We start from the raw sequence: 21,305 nt of genomic DNA, 5'->3' as shown, positions 1-21,305 counted from the left end.
CCGGGCTCAGACTCCACCCCCTGGTTTCAAACCCCTCCCTCTTCCCCAAGCCCCTCCCTTTTCCCCAACCCCCTCCCCAAGCCCCTCCCTTTCCCAAGCTCCTCCCCTTCCAGCCCCTCCCCTTTCCCCAAGCCCCTCCCCCTCCCCTACTTCCCCAAGCCCCTCCCCTATCCCTGTGGCCCCTCCCCTTCCCCAAAACCTCTTCCCTTTGCCAAACCCCTCCCCTTCTTCAAGCCCCTCCCCTCTTCCAACCCCTCCCCTTTCCAAAACCCCTCCCCTCCACAGCCCCTCCCCTTCCAGCTCCTCCCCTTCCCCAACCCTTCCCTCTCCCCCTGCCAAACTCTCCCTTTCTTCAAACCCCTCCCCTCCCCAACTCCTACTTCCCCAAGCCCCTCCCCTCCCCCAAGCCCCTCCCCTTCCCAAACCCCTCCCCTTCCAGCCCCTCCCCTTCTATCCCCTTCCCCTGTCCCATCTCCCCTCCCCTCCCCTGTCTCCCCTTCCCTTCCCTTCCCTCCCCTCCCTCTCCCCTCCTCTCCCCTGTCCCTCTCCCCCGTCCCTCTCCCCCGTCCCTCTCCCCCGTCCCTCTCCCTGTCCCTCTCCCCTCTCCCCCGTCCCTCTCCCCTGTCCCTCTCCCCTCTCCCTCCTCACGCGGTGTCGGTGCCGTAGCTCCGGTGATCCCCTCCCTCTCCCCTCTCCCCTGTCCCTCTCCCCTCCCTCTCCCCTCCCTCTCCCCTGTCCCTCTCCCCTCCCTCCTCACGCGGTGTCGGTGCCGTAGCTCCGGTGATCCCCTCCCTCTCCCGTCCCCTCCCTCTCCCCTCCCTCTCACCTCCCCTCCTCACAGCGGTGTCGGTGCCGTAGCTCCGGTGATCCCCTCCCTCTCCCCTGTCCCTCTCCCGTCCCTCTCCCCTCCCTCTCCCCTGTCCCTCTCCCCTCCCCTCCCTCCTCACGCGGTGTCGGTGCCGTAGCTCCGGTGATCCACGGCGGCCGCCACGGCCACGACGAGGGCGGGGAAGGCGTAACCCCCGAAATAGTAAAACTTGCGGCGCGCGGGGTCCCCCCCCTCGAACACCTCGAGCAGCAGCAGGTACAGGTGGACCCCCTCGAGGCACAGCCACGAGAACGACGCCAGGAAGAAATAGTGCAGCAGCCCCGCGAAGATGGGACACGCCACCTGGGGACAGTGGGGTCATTGGGGACATTGGGGACATTGGGGGGACATTGGACAGTGGGGACACCCCAGAGATGGGACAGGGACATGGGGACATGGGGACATTGGGATCAGGGACATGGGGACATTGTGGACATGGGGACATGGGGACATGGGGACAGGGACATTGGGGACCTTGGGGACATTGGGGACATTGGGGGACATTGGGGACATTGGGGACATTGGGATCAGGGACATGGGGACATTGGGGACAGGGACATGGGGACATTGGGGGCAGGGACCACCGGGACCCCCTCGAGGCACAGCCACGAGAACGACGCCAGGAAGAAGGGCAGCAGCCCCGCGAAGATGGGACACGCCACCTGGGGACATGGGGACATTGGGGACATTGGGGACATTGGGGACACCCCAGAGATGGGACAGGGACATGGGGACATTGGGATCAGGGACATGGGGACATTAGGGACAGTGGGGGCAGGGACACCGGGACCCCCTCGAGGCACAGCCACGAGAACGACGCCAGGAAGAAATAGGGCAGCAGCCCCGCGAAGATGGGACACCCCACGCCACTGGGGACAGTGGGGACAGTGGGGACATTGGGGACATTGGGGGGACATTGGGACAGTGGGACACCCCAGAGATGGGACAGGGACATGGGGACATTGGGGGACATTGGGGACAGTGGGGACATTGGAATCAGGGACATTGGGGACATGGGGACATGGGGACACCCCAGAGATGGGACACACCACATGGGGATATTGGGGACACTGGGATCAGGGACATGGGGACATGGGGACATTGGGGACAGGGACATGGGGACATTGGGATCAGGGACATTGGGGACAGGGACATGGGGACATTGGGGACATTGGGATCAGGGACATGGGGACATTGGGGACATTGGGGACATTGGGATCAGGGACATGGGGACATTGGGGACATTGGGATCAGGGACATGGGGACATTGGGGACATTGGGGACAGGGACATTGGGGACATTGGGGACATTGGGGACAGGGACATGGGGACATTGGGGACATTGGGGACACTGGGGACAGGGACATTGGGGGGCAGGGACATGGGGACATTAGGGACAGTGGGGGCAGGGACACCGGGACCCCCTCGAGGCACAGCCACGAGAACGACGCCAGGAAGAAATAGGGCAGCAGCCCCACGAAGATGGGACACGCCACCTGGGGATGGGGACACCCCAGAGATGGGACAGGGACATGGGGACATTGGGGACATTGGGGGGACATTGGGGGGACATTGGGACAGTGGGGACACCCCAGAGATGGGACAGGGACATGGGGACACCCCAGAGATGGGACACGCCACCTGGGGACATGGGGACATTGGGATCAGGGACATTGGGATCAGGGACATGGGGACACTGGGGACACCCCAGAGATGGGACAGGGATATGGGGACATTGGGGACACCCCAGAGAAGGGACACGCCACCTGGGGACATTGGGGTCATTGGGATCAGGGACATTGGGGACATGGGGACATTGGGGACATTGGGGACATGGGGACATTGGGGACATGGGGACATTGGGGACATTGGGGACATTGGGATCAGGGACATGGGGATCAGGGACATGGGGACATTGGGGACATTGGGGACATTGGGGACACCCCAGAGATGGGACAGGAACATTGGGGACAGGGACAGGGACATCCCAGAGGTGGGACAGGGACATTGGGGACATGGGCCCACCCCAGAGCTGGGCCAGGCCACCTGAGGTGACCGCAGGGACATCGGGGACCTCCAAAGATGGGACACCTGGGGAGGACGGGGACAATGTCCCTGCTGTGCCCTGGGGGGTCCCGGGGGGTGTCCCGGGGGTCCCAGGTGTTGTCCGGGGTGTGTCCTGGTGGTCCCAGGTGTGCCCTGGGATGTCCCAGCTGTGTCCCGGTGGTCCCAGGTGAGTCCTGACCCTCACAGGTGTGCTCTGGTGGTCCCAGGTGTATCCCAGTGACCCCAGGTGTGCCCCGGTGGTCCCAGGTGTGCCCCAGTAGTCCCAGGTGTGCCCTGGTGGTCCCAGGTGTGCCCCGGTGGTCCCAGGTGTGCCCTGCTGGTCCCAGGTGTGCCCCAGTGATCCCAGGTGTGCCCTGCTGGTCCCAGGTGTGCCCTGCTGGTCCCAGGTGTGCCCCAGTGATCCCAGGTGTGCCCTGCTGGTCCCAGGTGTATCCCGGTGGTCCCAGGTGTGCCCCGGTGGTCCCAGGTGAGTCCCAGTGATCCCAGGTGTGCCCTGCTGGTCCCAGGTGTGCCCTGCTGGTCCCAGGTGTGCCCCGGTGGTCCCAGGTGAGTCCCAGTGGTCCCAGGTGTGCCCTGCTGGTCCCAGGTGTGTCCAGTGGTCCCAGCTGTGTCCCAGTGGTCCCAGGTGTGTTCTGCTGGTCCCAGGTGTGTCCCAGTGGTCTCAGGTGTGCCCTGGTGATCCCAGGTGTGCTGTGGTCCCTCCCTGGTGGTCCCAGGTGAGCCCCGGTGGTCCCAGGTGTATCCCAGGGTTCCCAGGTGTGTCCCAGTGGTCCCAGGTGAGCCCTGGTGGTCCCAGGTGTATCCCAGTGGTCCTGGGTGTGCCCCGGTGGTCCCAGGTGTGTCCTGCTGGTCCCAGGTGTGCCCTGCTGGTCCCAGGTGTATCCCGAGGGGTCCCAGGTGTGTCCCAGTGGTCCCAGCTGTGCCCCGGTGGTCCCAGGTGAGCCCCAGTGGTCCCAGCTGTGCCCCGGTGGTCCCAGGTGAGCCCCGGTGGTCCCAGGTGTGTCCTGCTGGTCCCAGGTGTATCCCGGGGGTCCCAGGTGTGTCCCAGTGGTCCCAGCTGTGCCCCAGTGGTCCCAGGTGTGCCCTGCTGGTCCCAGCTGTGCCCCAGTGGTCCCAGGTGTGCCCTGCTGGTCCCAGGTGTGCCCTGGTGGTCCCAGCTGTGCCCCGGTGGTCCCAGGTGAGCCCCAGTGGTCCCAGGTGTGCCCTGCTGGTCCCAGGTGTGTCCCAGTGGTCCCAGGTGAGTCCCAGTGGTCCCAGGTGTGCCCTGCTGGTCCCAGGTGTGCCCCGGTGGTCCCAGGTGTGCCCTGCTGGTCCCAGCTGTGCCCCGGTGGTCCCAGCTGTGTCCCAGTGGTCCCAGGTGTGTTCTGGTGATCCCAGGTGTGTCCCAGTGGTCTCAGGTGTGCCCTGGTGATCCCAGGTGTGCCCCAGTGGTCCCAGGTGTGTTCTGGTGGTCCCAGGTGTGTCCCAGTGGTCCCAGGTGAGCTGAGGCCCCTCCCAGGTGTGCCCCGGTGGTCCCAGGTGTGCTGTGGTCCCTCCCTGGTGGTCCCAGGTGAGCCCCGGTGGTCCCAGGTGTATCCCAGGGTTCCCAGGTGTGCCCCAGTGGTCCCAGGTGAGCCCTGGTGGTCCCAGGTGTATCCCAGTGGTCCTGGGTGTGCCCCGGTGGTCCCAGGTGTGTCCTGCTGGTCCCAGGTGTGCCCTGGTGGTCCCAGGTGTATCCCGGGGGTCCCAGGTGTATCCCGGGGGTCCCAGGTGTGTCCCAGTGGTCCCAGCTGTGCCCCGGTGGTCCCAGGTGAGCCCCAGTGGTCCCAGGTGTGCCCTGGTGGTCCCAGGTGTGCCCTGGTGGTCCCAGGTGTATCCCGGTGGTCCCAGGTGTGTCCCAGTGGTCCCAGGTGTGCCCCGGTGGTCCCAGGTGAGCCCCAGTGGTCCCAGGTGTGCCCTGCTGGTCCCAGGTGTGTCCCAGTGGTCCCAGCTGTGCCCCGGTGGTCCCAGGTGAGCCCCACTGGTCCCAGGTGTGCCCTGCTGGTCCCAGGTGTGCCCCGGTGGTCCCAGGTGTGCCCCGGTGGTCCCAGCTGTGCCCCGGTGGTCCCAGGTGTGCCCCGGTGGTCCCAGGTGTGCCCTGCTGGTCCCAGGTGTGTCCCAGTGGTCCCAGGTGAGTCCCAGTGGTCCCAGGTGTGCCCTACCGGTCCCAGGTGTGCCCTGCTGGTCCCAGGTGTGCCCTGGTGGTCCCAGGTGTGCCCCGGTGGTCCCAGGCGTGTCCCCCCCGTCCCCCCCGCCCCGTACCTCGTACTGGGTCTTGTCGATGCCGACGAGGAAGAGCAGCTCGGCGAGGAAGAGGGAGATGCAGAGGTTCTTGTGGATGGTCGTGCGCTCGGGGGGCAGCCCCCGCAGGCAGCAGAAGGCCGAGATGGCCAAGCCCAGGCACAGCAGGGCCACCAGGATCCCGGCCCAGGTGATCACCGACAGCAGCACCTCGTTAAAGCGCCCCGGGAACTGAGGGAAAACGGGAAAAATGGGAATAAATGGATATAAATGGGAATTCTGGGGGGTTTGGGGTCACCCAGAGCCACGGGCAGGGACAGGGGGCACCAGGAACGGGCACAGCAGGGCCACCAGGATCCCAACCAGGTGGTCACCGATGGCAGCACCTCGTTAGAGCACCCTGGGAACTGAGGGAAAAGGGGAATAAATGGGAATAAATGGGAATAAATGGGGATAAATGGGAATAAATGGGAATTGTGGGGGTTTGGGGTCACCCAGAGTCATGGGCAGGGACAGGGAGCACCGGGAACGGGCACAGCAGGGCCACCAGGATCCCAACCGGGTGGTCACCGATGGCAGCACCTCGTTAGAGCGCCCCGGGAACTGAGGGAAAAGGGAATAAATGGGAATAAATGGATATAAATGGGAATTCTGGGGGTTTGGGGTCACCCAGAGCCACGGGCAGGGACAGGGGGCACCAGGAACGGGCACAGCAGGGCCACCAGGATCCCAACCGGGTGGTCACCGACGGCAGCACCTCGTTAAAGCGCCCTGGGAACTGAGGGAAATGGGGAAAATGGGGAAAAAATGGGAATTGTGGGGGTTTGGGGTCACCCAGAGCCATGGGCAGGGACAGGGGGCACCAGGAACGGGCACAGCGGGGCCACCAGGATCCCAACCGGGTGGTCACTGATGGCAGCACCTCGTTAGAGCGCCCTGGGAACTGAGGGAAATGGGAAAAATGGGGAAAAATGGGAATAAATGGGAATTCTGGGGGTTTGGGGTCACCCAGAGTCATGGGCAGGGACAGGGGGCACCAGGAACGGGCACAGCGGGGCCACCAGGATCCTGCCCAGGTGATCACCGATGGCAGCACCTCGTTAGAGCGCCCTGGGAACTGCGGGAAAACGGGAATAAATGGGAATAAATGGGAATAAATGGGAATAAATGGGAATTGTGGGGTGCCATGGGAGGGTTTGAGGGGTTTGGGGTCACCCAGAGCCACGGGCAGGGACAGGGACCACCAGGCAGGTTCGGGGGCCACCGGGATCCCGACCTGGGGGGTCACCGGAGACACCTGGAAAAAGGTTCAGCCACGCTGGGAACTGAGGGAAAATGGGGAAAATGGGAATTCTGAGGAGGGAATTTGGGGGTTTGGGGGTTTGGGGGGTTTGGGGGGTTTGGGGGGTTTGGGGGCACCTGGTACCCCCCCCCCCTCTGTCTCTGTGCCAGGAGAGGGCGGGGCTGAGGAGGGGGAGCAGGAGCTGGGGGAGTGCCCAGGTGTGCCAGGTGTGCCAGGTGTGCCCGGGTGTGCCAAGGTGTGTCCCAGGTGTGCCCAGGTGTGCCCAGGTGTGTGTGTGGGTGTGCCCAGGTGTGCCCAGGTGTGCCCAGGTGTGCCCAGGTGTGCCAGGTGTGTTCCCAGGTGTGCCCAGGTGTGCCAGGTGTGCCCGGGTGTGCCAGGTGTGCCCGGGTGTGCCCAGGTGTGCCCAGGTGTGTGTGTGGGTGTGCCCAGGTGTGCCCAGGTGTGCCCAGGTGTGTTCCCAGGTGTGCCCAGGTGTGTGTGTGTTTGTACCCAGGTGTGCCCAGGTGTGTGTGTGGGTGTGCCCAGATGTGTGCCCAGGTGTGCCCAGGTGTGTGCCCAGGTGTGCCCAGGTGTGTGTGTGGGTGTACCCAGGTGTACCCAGGTGTGCCCAGGTGTGTGTGTGTGTGTGCCCAGGTGTGCCCAGGTGTGCCCAGGTGTGTACCCAGGTGTGTGTGTGGGTGTGCCCAGGTGTGCCCAGGTGTACCCAGGTGTGCCCAGGTGTGTGTGTGGGTGTGCCCAGGTGTGCCCAGGTGTACCCAGGTGTGCCCAGGTGTACCCAGGTGTACCCAGGTGTACCCAGGTGTGCCCAGGTGTACCAGGTGACTCACGCTCTGTCTCCGTGCCATGAGGAGGGCGAAGTTGGTGAGGTGGGAGCAGGCACAGGAGCTGTGGGTGTGCCCAGGTGTGCCCAGGTGTGTGTGTGGGTGTGCCCAGGTGTGCCCAGGTGTGCCCAGGTGTGTGTGTGGGTGTGCCCAGGTGTGCCCAGGTGTGCCCAGGTGTGTGTGTGGGTGTGCCCAGGTGTACCCAGGTGTGCCCAGGTGTGCCCAGGTGTGCCCAGGTGTGCCCAGGTGACTCACACTCTGCCTCCGTGCCATGAGGAGGGCGAAGTTGGTGAGGTGGGAGCAGGCACAGGAGCTGTGGGTGTACCCAGGTGTGCCCAGGTGTGTGTGTGTTTGTACCCAGGTGTGCCCAGGTGTGTGTGTGGGTGTGCCCAGATGTGTGCCCAGGTGTGCCCAGGTGTGCCCAGGTGTGTGCCCAGGTGTGCCCAGGTGTGTATGTGGGTGTACCCAGGTGTGCCCAGGTGTGCCCAGGTGTACCAGGTGACTCACGCTCTGCCTCCGTGCCATGAGCAGGGCGAAGTTGGTGAGGTGGGAGCAGGCACAGGAGCTGTGGGTGTACCCAGGTGTGCCCAGGTGTGTGTGTGTGTGTGCCCAGGTGTGCCCAGGTGTGCCCAGGTGTGCCCAGGTGTGTACCCAGGTGTGTGTGTGGGTGTGCCCAGGTGTGCCCAGGTGTACCCAGGTGTGCCCAGGTGTGTGTGTGGGTGTGCCCAGGTGTGCCCAGGTGTGCCCAGGTGTGCCCAGGTGTGTGTGTGGGTGTGCCCAGGTGTACCCAGGTGTGCCCAGGTGTACCAGGTGACTCACACTCTGCCTCCGTGCCATGAGGAGGGCGAAGTTGGTGAGGTGGGAGCAGGCACAGGAGCTGTGGGTGTGCCCAGGTGTGCCCAGGTGTGTGTGTGGGTGTGCCCAGGTGTACCCAGGTGTGCCCAGGTGTGTGTGTGGGTGTGCCCAGGTGTGCCCAGGTGTACCCAGGTGTGCCCAGGTGTGCCCAGGTGACTCACGCTCTGCCTCCGTGCCATGAGGAGGGCGAAGTTGGTGAGGTGGGAGCAGGCACAGGAGCTGTGGGTGTGCCCAGGTGTGCCCAGGTGTGTGTGTGGCTGTACCCAGGTGTGCCCAGGTGTGCCCAGGTGTGCCCAGGTGTGTACCCAGGTGTGCCCAGGTGTGCCCAGGTGTACCCAGGTGTGTACCCAGGTGTGCCCAGGTGTGCCCAGGTGTGTGTGTGGGTGTGCCCAGGTGTGCCCAGGTGTGCCCAGGTGTACCAGGTGACTCACACTCTGCCTCCGTGCCATGAGGAGGGCGAAGTTGGTGAGGTGGGAGCAGGCACAGGAGCTGTGGGTGTGCCCAGGTGTGCCCAGGTGTGTGTGTGGGTGTGCCCAGGTGTGTACCCAGGTGTGCCCAGGTGTACCCAGGTGTGTGTGTGGGTGTGCCCAGGTGTGCCCAGGTGTGCCCAGGTGTGCCCAGGTGTACCAGGTGACTCACGCTCTGCCTCCGTGCCATGAGCAGGGCGAAGTTGGTGAGGTGGGAGCAGGCACAGGAGCTGTGGGTGTGCCCAGGTGTGCCCAGGTGTGTGTGTGGGTGTGCCCAGGTGTGCCCAGGTGTGCCCAGGTGTGCCCAGGTGTACCCAGGTGTGTACCCAGGTGTGCCCAGGTGTGCCCAGGTGTACCCAGGTGTGTACCCAGGTGTGCCCAGGTGTGCCCAGGTGTGCCCAGGTGTGCCCAGGTGACTCACACTCTGTCTCCGTGCCATGAGGAGGGCGAAGTTGGTGAGGTGGGAGCAGGCACAGGAGCTGTGGGTGCCGTTGGACCTCAGCAGGCGGCAGCCCTGGCTCGACCAGTGCCCGGCCATGGAGCGCTCCGAGTAGTTCCAGAAGGAGCAGTTGGCACCAAAGTGGTTCTTGGTCTGGGAGGGGACAAATGGGGGGTCAGGGGGGTCAGGGGGGGTCAGGGGGAGTCTCAGGGGGTCAGGGGGGGTTTTGGGGGGTCCCGGGGGGGGTCCCAAGGTCAGGGAGGGGATCCCAGCCCCGGGAATTCCAGAAGGAGCAGTTGGCACCAAAGTGGTTCTTGGTCTGGGGGGGGAAAAATGGGGGGTCAGGGGGGGTCTCGGGGGGTTCTGGGGGGGTCCCAGGGGGTCCTGGGGGGGTTTTGGGGGGTCCCAGGGGGGTCCCACATTCAGGGAGGGGATCCCAGCCCCGGGAATTCCAGAAGGAGCCGTTGGCACCAAAGTGGTTCTTGGTCTGGGGGGGGACAAATGGGGGGGTCAGGGGGGGTCTCCGAGGGTCCCGGGGGGTTTTGGGGGGTCCTGGGGGGGTTTTGGGGGTCCCAGGGGGGTCCCACATTCAGGGAGGGGATCCCAGCCCCAGGAATTCCAGAAGGAAAAGTTGGCACCGAAGGGGATCTTGGTCTGGGGGGGGACAAATGGGGGGGTCAGGGGGGGGTCTCAGAGGGTCCTGGGGGGGTTTGGGGGGTCCCAGGGGGGTCTCGGGGCTGGGGGAGGGTCCCAAGGTCAGGGAGGGGATCCCAACCCTGGGAATTCCAGAAGGAGCCGTTGGCACCAAAGTTATTCTTGGTCTGGGGGGGATAAATGGGGGGCTCAGGGGGGGTCTCGGGGGGTCCTGGAGGGGTTTTGGGGGGTCCTGGGGGGGTTTTGAGGGGTCCCGGGGGGGTCTTGGGGCTGGGGGAGGGTCCCAAGGTCAGGGAGGGGATCCCAGCCCCGGGAATTCCAGAAGGAAAAGTTGACCCTGAAGGGGTTCTTGGTCTGGGGGGGACAAATGGGGGGTCAGGGGGGTCTCAGAGGGCCCCGGGGGGGGGGGTTGGGGTGTCCGGGGGGGGGTTTGGGGGATCCTGGGGGGGGTTTGGGGGGTCCCAGGGGGGGTCTCGGGGCTGGGGGAGGGTCCCAAGGTCAGGGAGGGGATCCCAGCCCCGGGAATTCCAGAAGGAAAAGTTGGCATCAAAGCGGTTCTTGGTCTGGGGGGCACAAATGGGGGGTCAGGGGGGTCTGGGGGGGTCAGGGGGAGTCTCGGGGGGTCAGGGGGGGTTTTGGGGGGTCCTGGGGGGGGTCTTAGTGCCAAGGGAGGGTCCCAAGGTCAGGGAGGGGATCCCAGCCCCGGGAATTCCAGGAGGAAAAGTTGGCACCGAAAGGGATCTTGGTCTGGGGGGCACAAATGGGGGGGTCGGGGGGGGTCTCGGGGGGTCAGGGGGGGTTTTGGGGATCCCGGGGGGGGGTCTCGGGGCTGGGGGAGGGTCCCAAGGTCAGGGAGGGGATCCCAGCCCCGGGAATTCCAGAAGGAAAAGTTGGCACCGAAAGGGATCTTGGTCTGGGGGGGACAAATGGGGGGATTAGGGGGGGTTTTGGGGGGTCTGGGTGGGTTTTTGGGGTCTGAGTGGGTTTCCGTAGGTCTGGGTTGGGTTTTTGGGGTCTGGGTGGGTTTTTGGGCTCTGACTGGGTTTTTGGGGTCCTGGATGGGTTTTTGGGCTCTGACTGGGTTTTTTGGGGTCCTGGCTGGGTTTTTGGGCTCTGGGTGGGTTTGTGGGGTCCTGGCTGGGTTTTTTGGGGTCTCACCTCGAGGTGGGGCAGGGTGAAGACCACGGGGTCCCTGAGGAAGACCCTGCTGGACTCCTTGTTGATGGAGGCCGCGATCACCTGCGAGTTGACGACGAGTTGGGGGGCGCGGGGCCCCCCCTCCCCCCCCAGGCGGACCGTGGCGTTCTCCGTGGGCAGGAACAGCCCCAGGTTGTTGTAGAGGATGAAGACGACCTTGACCACCCCTGCAGAGACCCCAAAACCCTCAGGGACACCCCAGAACCCCCCCGAGCACCTTCATCGCCCTGCAGAGACCCCAAAACCCCCCCGAGCACCTTCATCGCCCTGCAGAGACCCCAAAACCTGCAGAGACCCCAAAACCCCCCCGAGCACCTTCATCGCCCTGCAGAGACCCCAAAACCTGCAGAGACCCCAAAACCCCCCTGAGCACCTTCATCGCCCTGCAGAGACCCCAAAACCTGCAGAGACCCCAAAACCCCCCCGAGCACCTTCATCGCCCTGCAGAGACCCCAAAACCTGCAGAGACCCCAAAACCCCCCTGAACACCTTCACCACCCTGGAGAGACCCCAAAACCTGCAGAGACCCCAAAACCCTCAGGGACACCCCAGAACCCCCCCGAGCACCTTCATCGCCCTGCAGAGACCCCAAAACCCTCAGGGACAGCCCTAAATCGTCTCAGGACCCCCCCAGTCCCCCCTCACCGTTCCTGCTGTTCTGTTTGAGGGGGTTTGGGGTATTTGGGGTATTTGGGGTATTTTGGGTGTTTTGGGGGTATTTTGGGTGTTTTTGGGGTATTTTGGGTGCCCTCTCACCGTTCCTGCTGTTCTGTTTGAGGAGGTTTGGGGTTGGGGTGTTTTTGGGGTATTTTGGGTGTTTTTGGGGTGTCCCTGACCCCCCTCACCGTTCCTGCTGTTCTGTTTGAGGGTGTTTTGGGGTATTTTGGGGTATTTTGGGGGTATTTTGGGTGCTCTCTCACCGTTCCTGCTGTTCTGTTTGAGGGTGTTTTGGGGTATTTTGGGTGTTTTGGGGGTATTTTGGGGTATTTTGGGGTATTTTGGGGTGTTTTGGGTCCCCCCTCACCGTTCCTGCTGTTCTGTTTGAGGGTGTTTGGGGTATTTTAGCTGTTTTTGGGGTATTTTGGGGTGTCCCTGTCCCCCCTCACCGTTCCTGCTGTTCTGTTTGAGGGTATTTTGGGGTATTTTGGGTGGTTTTGGGGTGTTTTTGGTGCTCTCTCACCGTTCCTGCTGTTCTGTTTGAGGGTGCTGGCCGAGAGCTGGATGGACCCGTCGCCCCCCAGTTCCTGTGGGAACACGAGCTCCTGCAGCGGCCCCTCCGTGTTCAGCACCGACACCTCCAGCACTGCGGGACACACGTGTGTCATACACTGAACACGTGTCACACACATGTCACACACACACACAGAGCACTGTCCCCTCCGTGTTCAGCACTGACACCTCCAGCACTGCAGGACACATGTGTGTCATGGGTGTGTCATGTGTGTGTCATACACTGAACATGGGTCACACACACACACGTGTGTCATACACTGAACACGTGTCACACACACACACACACGTGTGTCATACACTGAACACGTGTCACACACACAGCACTGTCCCCTCTGTGTTCAGCACTGACACCTCCAGCACTGCAGGACACACGTGTGTGTCATGGGTGTGTCATACACTGAACACGTGTCACACACATGTCACACACACACACACAGCACTGTCCCCTCCGTGTTCAGCACCGACACCTCCAGCACTGCAGGGACACACGTGTGTCATGTGTGTGTCATACACTGAACATGGGTCACACACACGTGTCACACACACACACACACACACAGCACTGTCCCCTCCGTGTTCAGCACCGACACCTCCAGCACTGCGGGACACACGTGTGTCATGTGTGTGTCATACACTGAACACGTGTCACACACACGTGTCACACACACACACAGAGCACTGTCCCCTCTGTGTTCAGCACTGACACCTCCAGCACTGCAGGGACACGTGTGTGTCATGGGTGTGTCATGTGTGTGTCATACACTGAACACGTGTCACACACACACACGTGTGTCATACACTGAACACGTGTCACACACACACACGTGTGTCATACACTGAACACGTGTCACACACACACACATGTGTCATACACTGAACATGGGTCACACACACACACACACGTGTGTCATACACTGAACACGTGTCACACACACACACATGTGTCATACACTGAACATGGGTCACACACACACACACACGTGTGTCATACACTGAACACGTGTCACACACACACACACGTGTGTCATACACTGAACACGTGTCACACACACACACACGTGTGTCATACACTGAACACGTGTCACACACACAGCACTGTCCCCTCCGTGTTCAGTACAGACACCTCCAGCACTGCGGGACACACGTGTGTCATGTGTGTGTCATACACTGAACACGTGTCACACACACGTGTCACACACACACACACAGCACTGTCCCCTCCGTGTTCAGCACCGACACCTCCAGCACTGCAGGACACACGTGTGTCATGTGTGTGTCATACACTGAACATGTGTCACACACATGTCACACACACACACACAGCACTGTCCCCTCTGTGTTCAGCACCGACACCTCCAGCACTGCGGGACACACGTGTGTCATACACTGAACATGTGTCACACACACACACGTGTGTCATACACTGAACACGTGTCACACACACACACACGTGTGTCATACACTGAACATGTGTCACACACACACAGCACTGTCCCCTCCGTGTTCAGCACAGACACCTCCAGCACTGCGGGACACACGTGTGTGTCATGGGTGTGTCATGTGTGTGTCATACACTGAACATGTGTCACACACACACACGTGTGTGTCATACACTGAACACGTGTCACACACATGTCACACACACACACACACAGCACTGTCCCCTCCGTGTTCAGCACTGACACCTCCAGCACTGCGGGACACACGTGTGTCATGTGTGTGTCATACACTGAACACGTGTCACACACACACACACGTGTGTGTCATACACTGAACATGTGTCACACACACACACGTGTGTCATACACTGAACACGTGTCACACACACACACACACACGTGTGTCATACACTGAACACGTGTCACACACACACACACACACGTGTGTCATACACTGAACACACACACACACACACGTGTGTCACACGCACACACACACACGTGTCACACACACACAGCACAGACACCTCCAGCACTGCGGGGACACACGTGGGTCATGGCTGTGTCATGTATGTGCCATATGTGTGCCACGTGTGTGTCACGTGTCGTGTGTGTCATGTGTGTGCGCTGTGTGTGTCATGTGTGTCCCCTGTGTATTGTCCTATGTGTGTCACACACACGTGTGTCACACACACACACACACACACGTGTGTCACACACACACATCTCACCTGCAGCACACACACACACACACACGTGTGTGGCACACACACATCTCACACGCAGCACGCACACACACGTGTCACACACACACACATGTGTCACACACAATCACAAACACACACACACACACGTGTGTCACACACAAACACACACACACACACACACACGTGTGTCACACACAAACACACACACACACACACACGTGTGTCACACACACACACACACACACACACACACGTGTCACACACACACACGTGTGTCACACACAAACACACACACACACACGCTCCGGGAGGGGTCGGGGGGGTCTCTCGGGGTTCCCAAGGGAGGGTTTCAGGGGGGGTTTCAGGGATCCCCCAATGCCCCCGGGGGGTGTCTGGGGGGCTGACCCAGGTTCTGGTAGTTGGGGGTCCCCAGGGAGGGTTTGGAGGATCCCCCAATGCCCCGGGGGGTGTCTGAGGTGTCCGGGGGGTGTCTGGGGGTCTGACCCAGGTTCTGGCGGGTGGGGGTCCCCAGGGAGGGGTTGAGGATCCCCCAATGCCCCAGGGGGTGTCTGGGGGTCTGACCCAGGTTCTGGCGGGCGGGGGTCCCCAGGGAGGGGTTGAGGATCCCCCAATGCCCCAGGGGGTGTCTGGGGGTCTGACCCAGGTTCTGGCGGGCGGGGGTCCCCAGGGAGGGGTTGAGGGTCCCCCAATGCCCCGGGGGGGTATCTGGGGGTCTGACCCAGGTTCTGGCGGGCGGGGGTCCCCAGGGAGGGGTTGAGGATCCCCCCAATGCCCCGGGGGGGTATCTGGGGTCTGACCCAGGTTCTGGCGGGCGGCCAGGAAGCGGGCGGGCTCCTTGACGTTGTCGGCGAGCAGGAAGGCCCCCTCCTCGAGCACGTCGAGCAGCATGGTGGCCGTGTGCGCCTGCTCCGAGCCGTTCATGTCCCGCCACGACTCCAGGGCCTCGGGGCGCAGCAGGTTGTCCACGGCCTCCACCACGGCCTGCGGGAGGGGGGACACGCCCACCGGCATGGGACACGCCCACCGGGAGGGGACACGCCCACCGGGATGGGACACGCCCACCGGGAGGGGACACGCCCACCGGGGTGGGACATGCCCATGGGGATGGGACACTGGGAGGGGACACGCCCACCGGGATGGGACATGTCCATGGGGACACGCCCAGCTGGGAAAGGCCACACCCACCCCCATGGCCTCCGCCACGGCCTGAGGGGAGGGGACACGCCCACCGGGATGGGACACGCCCACCGGGGTGGGACACCGGGATGGGACACACCCAGCGGGATGGGACACGCCCACCGGGGTGGGACACCGGGATGGGACACGCCCAGCTGGGACAGGTCCCACCCACCCCAATGGCCTCCACCACGGCCTGCGGGGAGGGGACACGCCCACCAGGATGGGACACGCCCACCGGGATGGGACACACCCACCGAGATGGGACACGCCCACCGGCATGGGACACACCCACCGGCATGCGACACGGGGATGGGACACGCCCACCGGGATGGGACACGCCCACCGGGGTGGGACACGTCCACCGGGATGGGACACACCCACCGGGGTAGGACACACCCACCGGGATGGGAGACGGAGAGGGGACACGCCCACCGGGATGGGAGACGCCCATGGGGACACGCCCAGCCGGGACAGGCCCCACCCACCCCCACGGCCTCCACCATGGCCTGTGGGAAGGGGACACGCCCACCGGGATGGGACACGCCCACTGGGATGGGACACGGGGATGGGACACGCCCATGGGGACACGTCCAGTTGGGACAGGCCCCACCCACCACAATGGCCTCCACCAGGGCCTGTGGGAAGGGGACACGCCCACGGGGACATGCCCAGTTGGACACGCCCATCAGGACTGGCCACACCCACTGGCCTCACCCACTGGTCACACCCACCCAGACAGGTCCTGCCCACTGGTACAAGCCCCACCCACCATATTCTAGGCCACACCCACTCAGATATGCCACCCCTACTTGGACAGACCACGCCCACCCGTGACAGGCCACACCCACATATCTATGTCTCCCATGGCTGATAATGCCTGCCAGGACACGCCCACTGGGACACGCCCACCAGGACAGACCACGCCCACCAGGACAGACCACTCCCACATGGGGTCACGCCCATTGGGACACGCCCATCCAGACAGACCCCGCCCAACAGCAGGTCAAGCCCCACCCATTGTCTGCACCAGCTGATGTCACCTGGACACACCCACCCAGACAGGCCACACCCACTTAGGCCACACCCACCTCCTCACAAATCCCACCCACAACAGAACCCCGCCCACCGAGGCCACGCCCATCCTTTCTAAGCCACACCCACCGGTAACCCTCAGACCACACCCATCCAGACCACACCCATTTCCCCCAAGCCCCGCCCATTCACAGCCTCCACCCATCCCATCCAGGCCACGCCCACCAGCACAGCCACACCCAGTACAGACCCCACCTCCTCCTTCACCCCGCCCTGACCCACCCACCAAGACCCCGCCCACAACTCCACAAACTCCACCCACCGGATACGACACACCCCCGACCACACCCACACACCAAACCCCTCCCACCATGCACGGCCACGCCCATCTCGCAGGTCACGCCCCCTGAGCGGCCACGCCCCCCGAGCAGCCACGCCCCCCGAGTGGCCACGCCCCCTCACCTTAATGTAATCCTTGCAGGTTCGTTCCCGCTTGTGCATCTGGGGGGGAACAGTGGGGTTGGGGAGGGACCCCAAAATGTGGGGCACAACAACCCCAAATCTGGGGCACAACAACCCCAAATCTGGGGCTGAATAACCCCAAAATCTGGGGCAGAACAACCTCAAATCTGGGGCAGGAGAACCCCAAAATCCAGGGCTGAACAACCCCAAAATCTGGGGCTGAATAACCCCAAAATCCAGGGCAGAACAACCCTAAAATCTGGGGCTGAATAACCCCAAATCTGGAGGAGAACAACCCCAAAATCTGGGGCACAACAACCCCAAATCTGGGGCACAATAACTCCAAATCTGGGGTTGAATAACCCCAAATCTGGGGCAGGGGAACCCCAAAATCTGGGGTAGAACAACCTCAAAATCTGGGACTGAACAACCCCCAAATCTGAGACAGGAGCCCTTCAAATCTGGGGCAGAACAACCCCAAATCTGGGGCACAACAACCCCAAAATCTGGGGTTGAACAACCCCCAGATCTGGGGCTGGAGCCCCCCAGAATTGGGGGCCGGGGGTGTCCGAGCTCTGGAACAGGAGCCCCCCAACATTTGGGACACCCCCACTCCAGGGGCAGCGGGTCCAGCCCATCCCACAACCCCGGCCCCCCCCGGTCCCAACGATGCCCCCTCGGCCCCCCCAGTGGGGTGAACCCCCAAATCCCGGCTTTTGGGGTCCCACCTTGTTGGAGTTCTTCCCATCCCACTCCCTCTCAGGCAGGAACAGATCCTGGAGCTGCGTGTCCAAGGTGTCCCACACACCAGTCCCCCTCACTCCCGGGTATCCCCCCTTGTTCCTGGGTGTGTCCCCCCGTCCCCACCCGTCTGTCCCCCCAAATCCGGGTCTGGGGTCCCACCTTGTTGTAGTTCTTGCCGGCCGACTCCCTCTCCAGGGGCCTCAGGGCCTGCGGGGTCTGTCCAGGGTGTCCCCCACACAAGTCCCCCCTTGGTCCCAGATGTCCCCCCCTTGTTCCTACATGTCCCCCCTCACTCCTGGGTGTCCCCCCACCCTCCCCAGTGGGGTGAACCCCCAAATCCAGGTCTTGGGGTCCCACCTTGTTGAAGTTCTTTCCATCCAACTCCCTCTCAGGCAGGAACAGATCCTGGAGCTGTGTGTCCAGGGTGTCCCCCACACGAGTCCCCCCCACTCCCGGGTGTCCCCCCACCCTCCCCAGTGGGTTGAACCCCCAAACCCGGGTCTGGGGTCCCACCTTGTTGTAGTTCTTGCCGGCCGACTCCCTCTCCAGGGGCCTCAGGGCCTGTGGGGTCTGTCCAGGGTGTCCCCCACACGAGTCCCCCTTGGTCCCAGATGTCCCCCCCCTTGTTCCTGAGTGTCCCCCCACCCTCCCCAGTGGGGTGAACCCCCAAATCCAGGTCTTGGGGTCCCACCTTGTTGAAGTTCTTTCCATCCAACTCCCTCTCAGGCAGGAACAGATCCTGGAGCTGCGTGTCCAGGGTGTCCCCCACACGAGTCCCCCCCACTCCCGGGTGTCCCCCCACCCTCCCCAGTGGGTTGAACCCCCAAACCCGGGTCTGGGGTCCCACCTTGTTGTAGTTCTTCCCGGTCGACTCCCTCTCCAGGGGCCTCAGGGCCTGAGGGGTCTGTCCAGGGTGTCCCACACACGAGTCCCCCTCGGTCCCAGATGTCCCCCCACTGTCCCCGTGCCCTCCCCAGTGGGGTAAACCCCCAAACCCGGGTCTGGGGTCCCACCTTGTTGTAGTTCTTGCCGGCCGACTCCCTCTCCAGGGGCCTCAGGGCCTGCGGGGTCTGTCCAGGGTGTCCCCCACACGAGTCCCCCTTGGTCCCAGATGTCCCCCCCTTGTTCCTGAGTGTCCCCCCACCCTCCCCAGTGGGGTGAACCCCCAAATCCAGGTCTTGGGGTCCCACCTTGTTGAAGTTCTTTCCATCCAACTCCCTCTCAGGCAGGAACAGATCCTGGAGCTGCGTGTCCAGGGTGTCCCCCACACGAGTCCCCCCCACTCCCGGGTGTCCCCCCACCCTCCCCAGTGGGTTGAACCCCCAAACCCGGGTCTGGGGTCCCACCTTGTTGTAGTTCTTCCCGGTCGACTCCCTCTCCAGGGGCCTCAGGGCCTGAGGGGTCTGTCCAGGGTGTCCCACACACGAGTCCCCCTCGGTCCCAGATGTCCCCCCACTGTCCCCGTGCCCTCCCCAGTGGGGTAAACCCCCAAACCCGGGTCTGGGGTCCCACCTTGTTGTAGTTCTTGCCGGCCGACTCCCTCTCCAGGGGCCTCAGGGCCTGCGGGGTCTGTCCAGGGTGTCCCCCACACGAGTCCCCCCTTGGTCCCAGCTGTCCCCCCCACTGTCCCCTCGCCCCCCCCAGTGGGGTGAACCCCCAAACCACCTTGTTGTAGTTCTTGCCGGCCGACTCCCTCTCCAGGGGCCTCAGGGCCTGCAGCTGCGCGTCCAGGATGTCGAGGAGCTGCTCGAGGAGCCGCACGGCCGAGCTCACGTCCCCCGCGAACACCGGGCCCCGCGTGTGCCGCGCCAGCTCCCCCGCGATGCTCGCCGCGTTCTCCCCGCTCTTGATCTGGGCAAGGGGGGCACCCACGGGGTCGGGGGGGGGCACCCACGGGGTCAGGGGGGCACCCACGGGGTCGGGGGGGGGCACTCATGGGGTCAGGGGGGGCTACAAAGAGTCAGGGGGGGGTACCCATGGGGTCAGGGGGGCACCCACGGGGTCAGGGGGGGCACCCCAATATCCCCCGGGGGTGGGGAGGGGAGTGGGGCCCCCCCCGAGTGAGGGTCACCCACCCCCGGGGTCAGGGGGGGGCACCCACGGGGTCAGGGGGGCACCCACAGGGTCGGGGGGGATACAAAGGGTCAGGGGGGCTACAAAGGGTCAGGGGGGCACCCATGGGGTCAGGGGGGGCTACAAAGGGTCGGGGTGGCACCCACGGGGTCGGAGGGGGGGCTACAAAGGGTCAGGGGGGCGCCCACGGGGTCGGGGGGTCATCCACGGGGTCAGGGGGGGCTACAAAGGGTCAGGGGGGGCACCCACGGGGTCAGGGGGGTCACCCCAGTATCCCCCGGGGGTGGGGAGGGGAGTGGGGCCCCCCCAGAGTGAGGGTCACCCACCCCCGGGGTCAGGGGGGGGCACCCACGGGGTCAGGGGGGCACCCACAGGGTCGGGGGGGGATACAAAGGGTCAGGGGGGCTACAAAGGGTCAGGGGGGCACCCATGGGGTCAGGGGGGGCTACAAAGGGTCGGGGTGGCACCCGCGGGGTCGGGGCGGGGCACCCAAAGGGTCGGGGGGGGGGCACCCACGGGGTCGGGGGGTCATCCACGGGGTCAGGGGGGGCTACAAAGGGTCAGGGGGGGCACCCACGGGGTCAGGGGGGGTCACCCCAGTATCCCCCGGGGGTGGGGAGGGGAGTGGGGCCCCCCCAGAGTGAGGGTCACCCACCTCCGGGGTCACGGGGAGCACCCACGGGGTCAGGGGGGCACCCACGGGGTCGGGGGGGGCTACAAAGGGTCAGGGGGGCTACAAAGGGTCAGGGGGGCTACAAAGGGTCGGGGGGGGGCTACAAAGGGTCAGGGCGGCACCCACGGGGTCGGGGCGGGGCACCCAAAGGGTCGGGGGGGCGCCCACGGGGTCAGGGGGGCACCCAGGGGGTCAGGGGGGGCTACAAAGGGTCAGGGGGGCACCCACGGGGTCAGGGGGGGCTACAAAGGGTCAGGGGGGGCACCCACGGGGTCAGGGGGGCACCCACGGGGTCAGGGGGGGCACCCCGGGACCCCCAGGGGGGTGGGGGGAGGTTTGAGGGACCCCCCGAGTGAGGGTCACCCACCCCCGGGGGAGGGGGATGCCCTGAGGGGTCTCCGAGGAGGGGTTTTGGGGGGGGCTTTGGGGGTCTGAGGGGGCACCCAAAGGGTCAGGGGGGGCACTCAGAGGGTCGGGGGGCACCCCGGGACCCCCAGGGGGTGAGGACCCCCCTGGGTGGGTGCAGCCCCCCAAGTTGGGCTCCGTATGTGGGGGGGGGGTCCTCTGGGATTTTTTGGGGAGTCCCCCTTTGAGGATTCCAAATTTTGGGATGGGGGGGGGAGGGTCCCTCTTTGGGGGTCCCTCCCTTTTGGGGGGGGGGCTCATTTGAGGGTGACCCCCTTTGGGGGGGTCACAGTTGGGGGGATCCCCATTTTTGGGAGGGGGGGTCCCCATTTTGGGGGGTCCCTGTTTTGGGGGATCCCTATTTTTAGGAGGGGGGTTCCCTATTTTGGGGGGGTCCCCGTTTCAGGG

The 21,305-nt window shown here is 64.1% G+C and overlaps 1 protein-coding gene across 1 annotated transcript; it reads right to left on the bottom strand.

Annotated features, from left to right (window-relative positions):
• Positions 1–943: 943 nt before the first annotated feature.
• Positions 944–20,533, bottom strand: LOC127465138 (adhesion G protein-coupled receptor L1-like; the record flags this gene model as incomplete). The annotated part of the gene is made up of 9 exons (XM_051775635.1): positions 944–1,171; positions 5,215–5,424; positions 9,061–9,231; positions 10,891–11,096; positions 12,110–12,232; positions 15,127–15,310; positions 17,003–17,041; positions 19,412–19,597; positions 20,475–20,533. Coding segments are annotated over 9 exons (1,406 nt in total), but the record flags the coding sequence as incomplete, so codon positions are not given.
• Positions 20,534–21,305: the final 772 nt, after the last annotated feature.

This window comes from Manacus candei, unplaced genomic scaffold (genome assembly GCF_025592945.1).
Source record: "Manacus candei isolate 608988 ecotype Guabito, Panama unplaced genomic scaffold, ASM2559294v1 h1tg000320l, whole genome shotgun sequence".
Lineage (NCBI taxonomy): Eukaryota > Metazoa > Chordata > Aves > Passeriformes > Pipridae > Manacus > Manacus candei.
The sequence above is the reverse complement of the archived record's forward strand: the minus strand, read 5'-3'. Positions and strand labels throughout refer to the sequence as shown.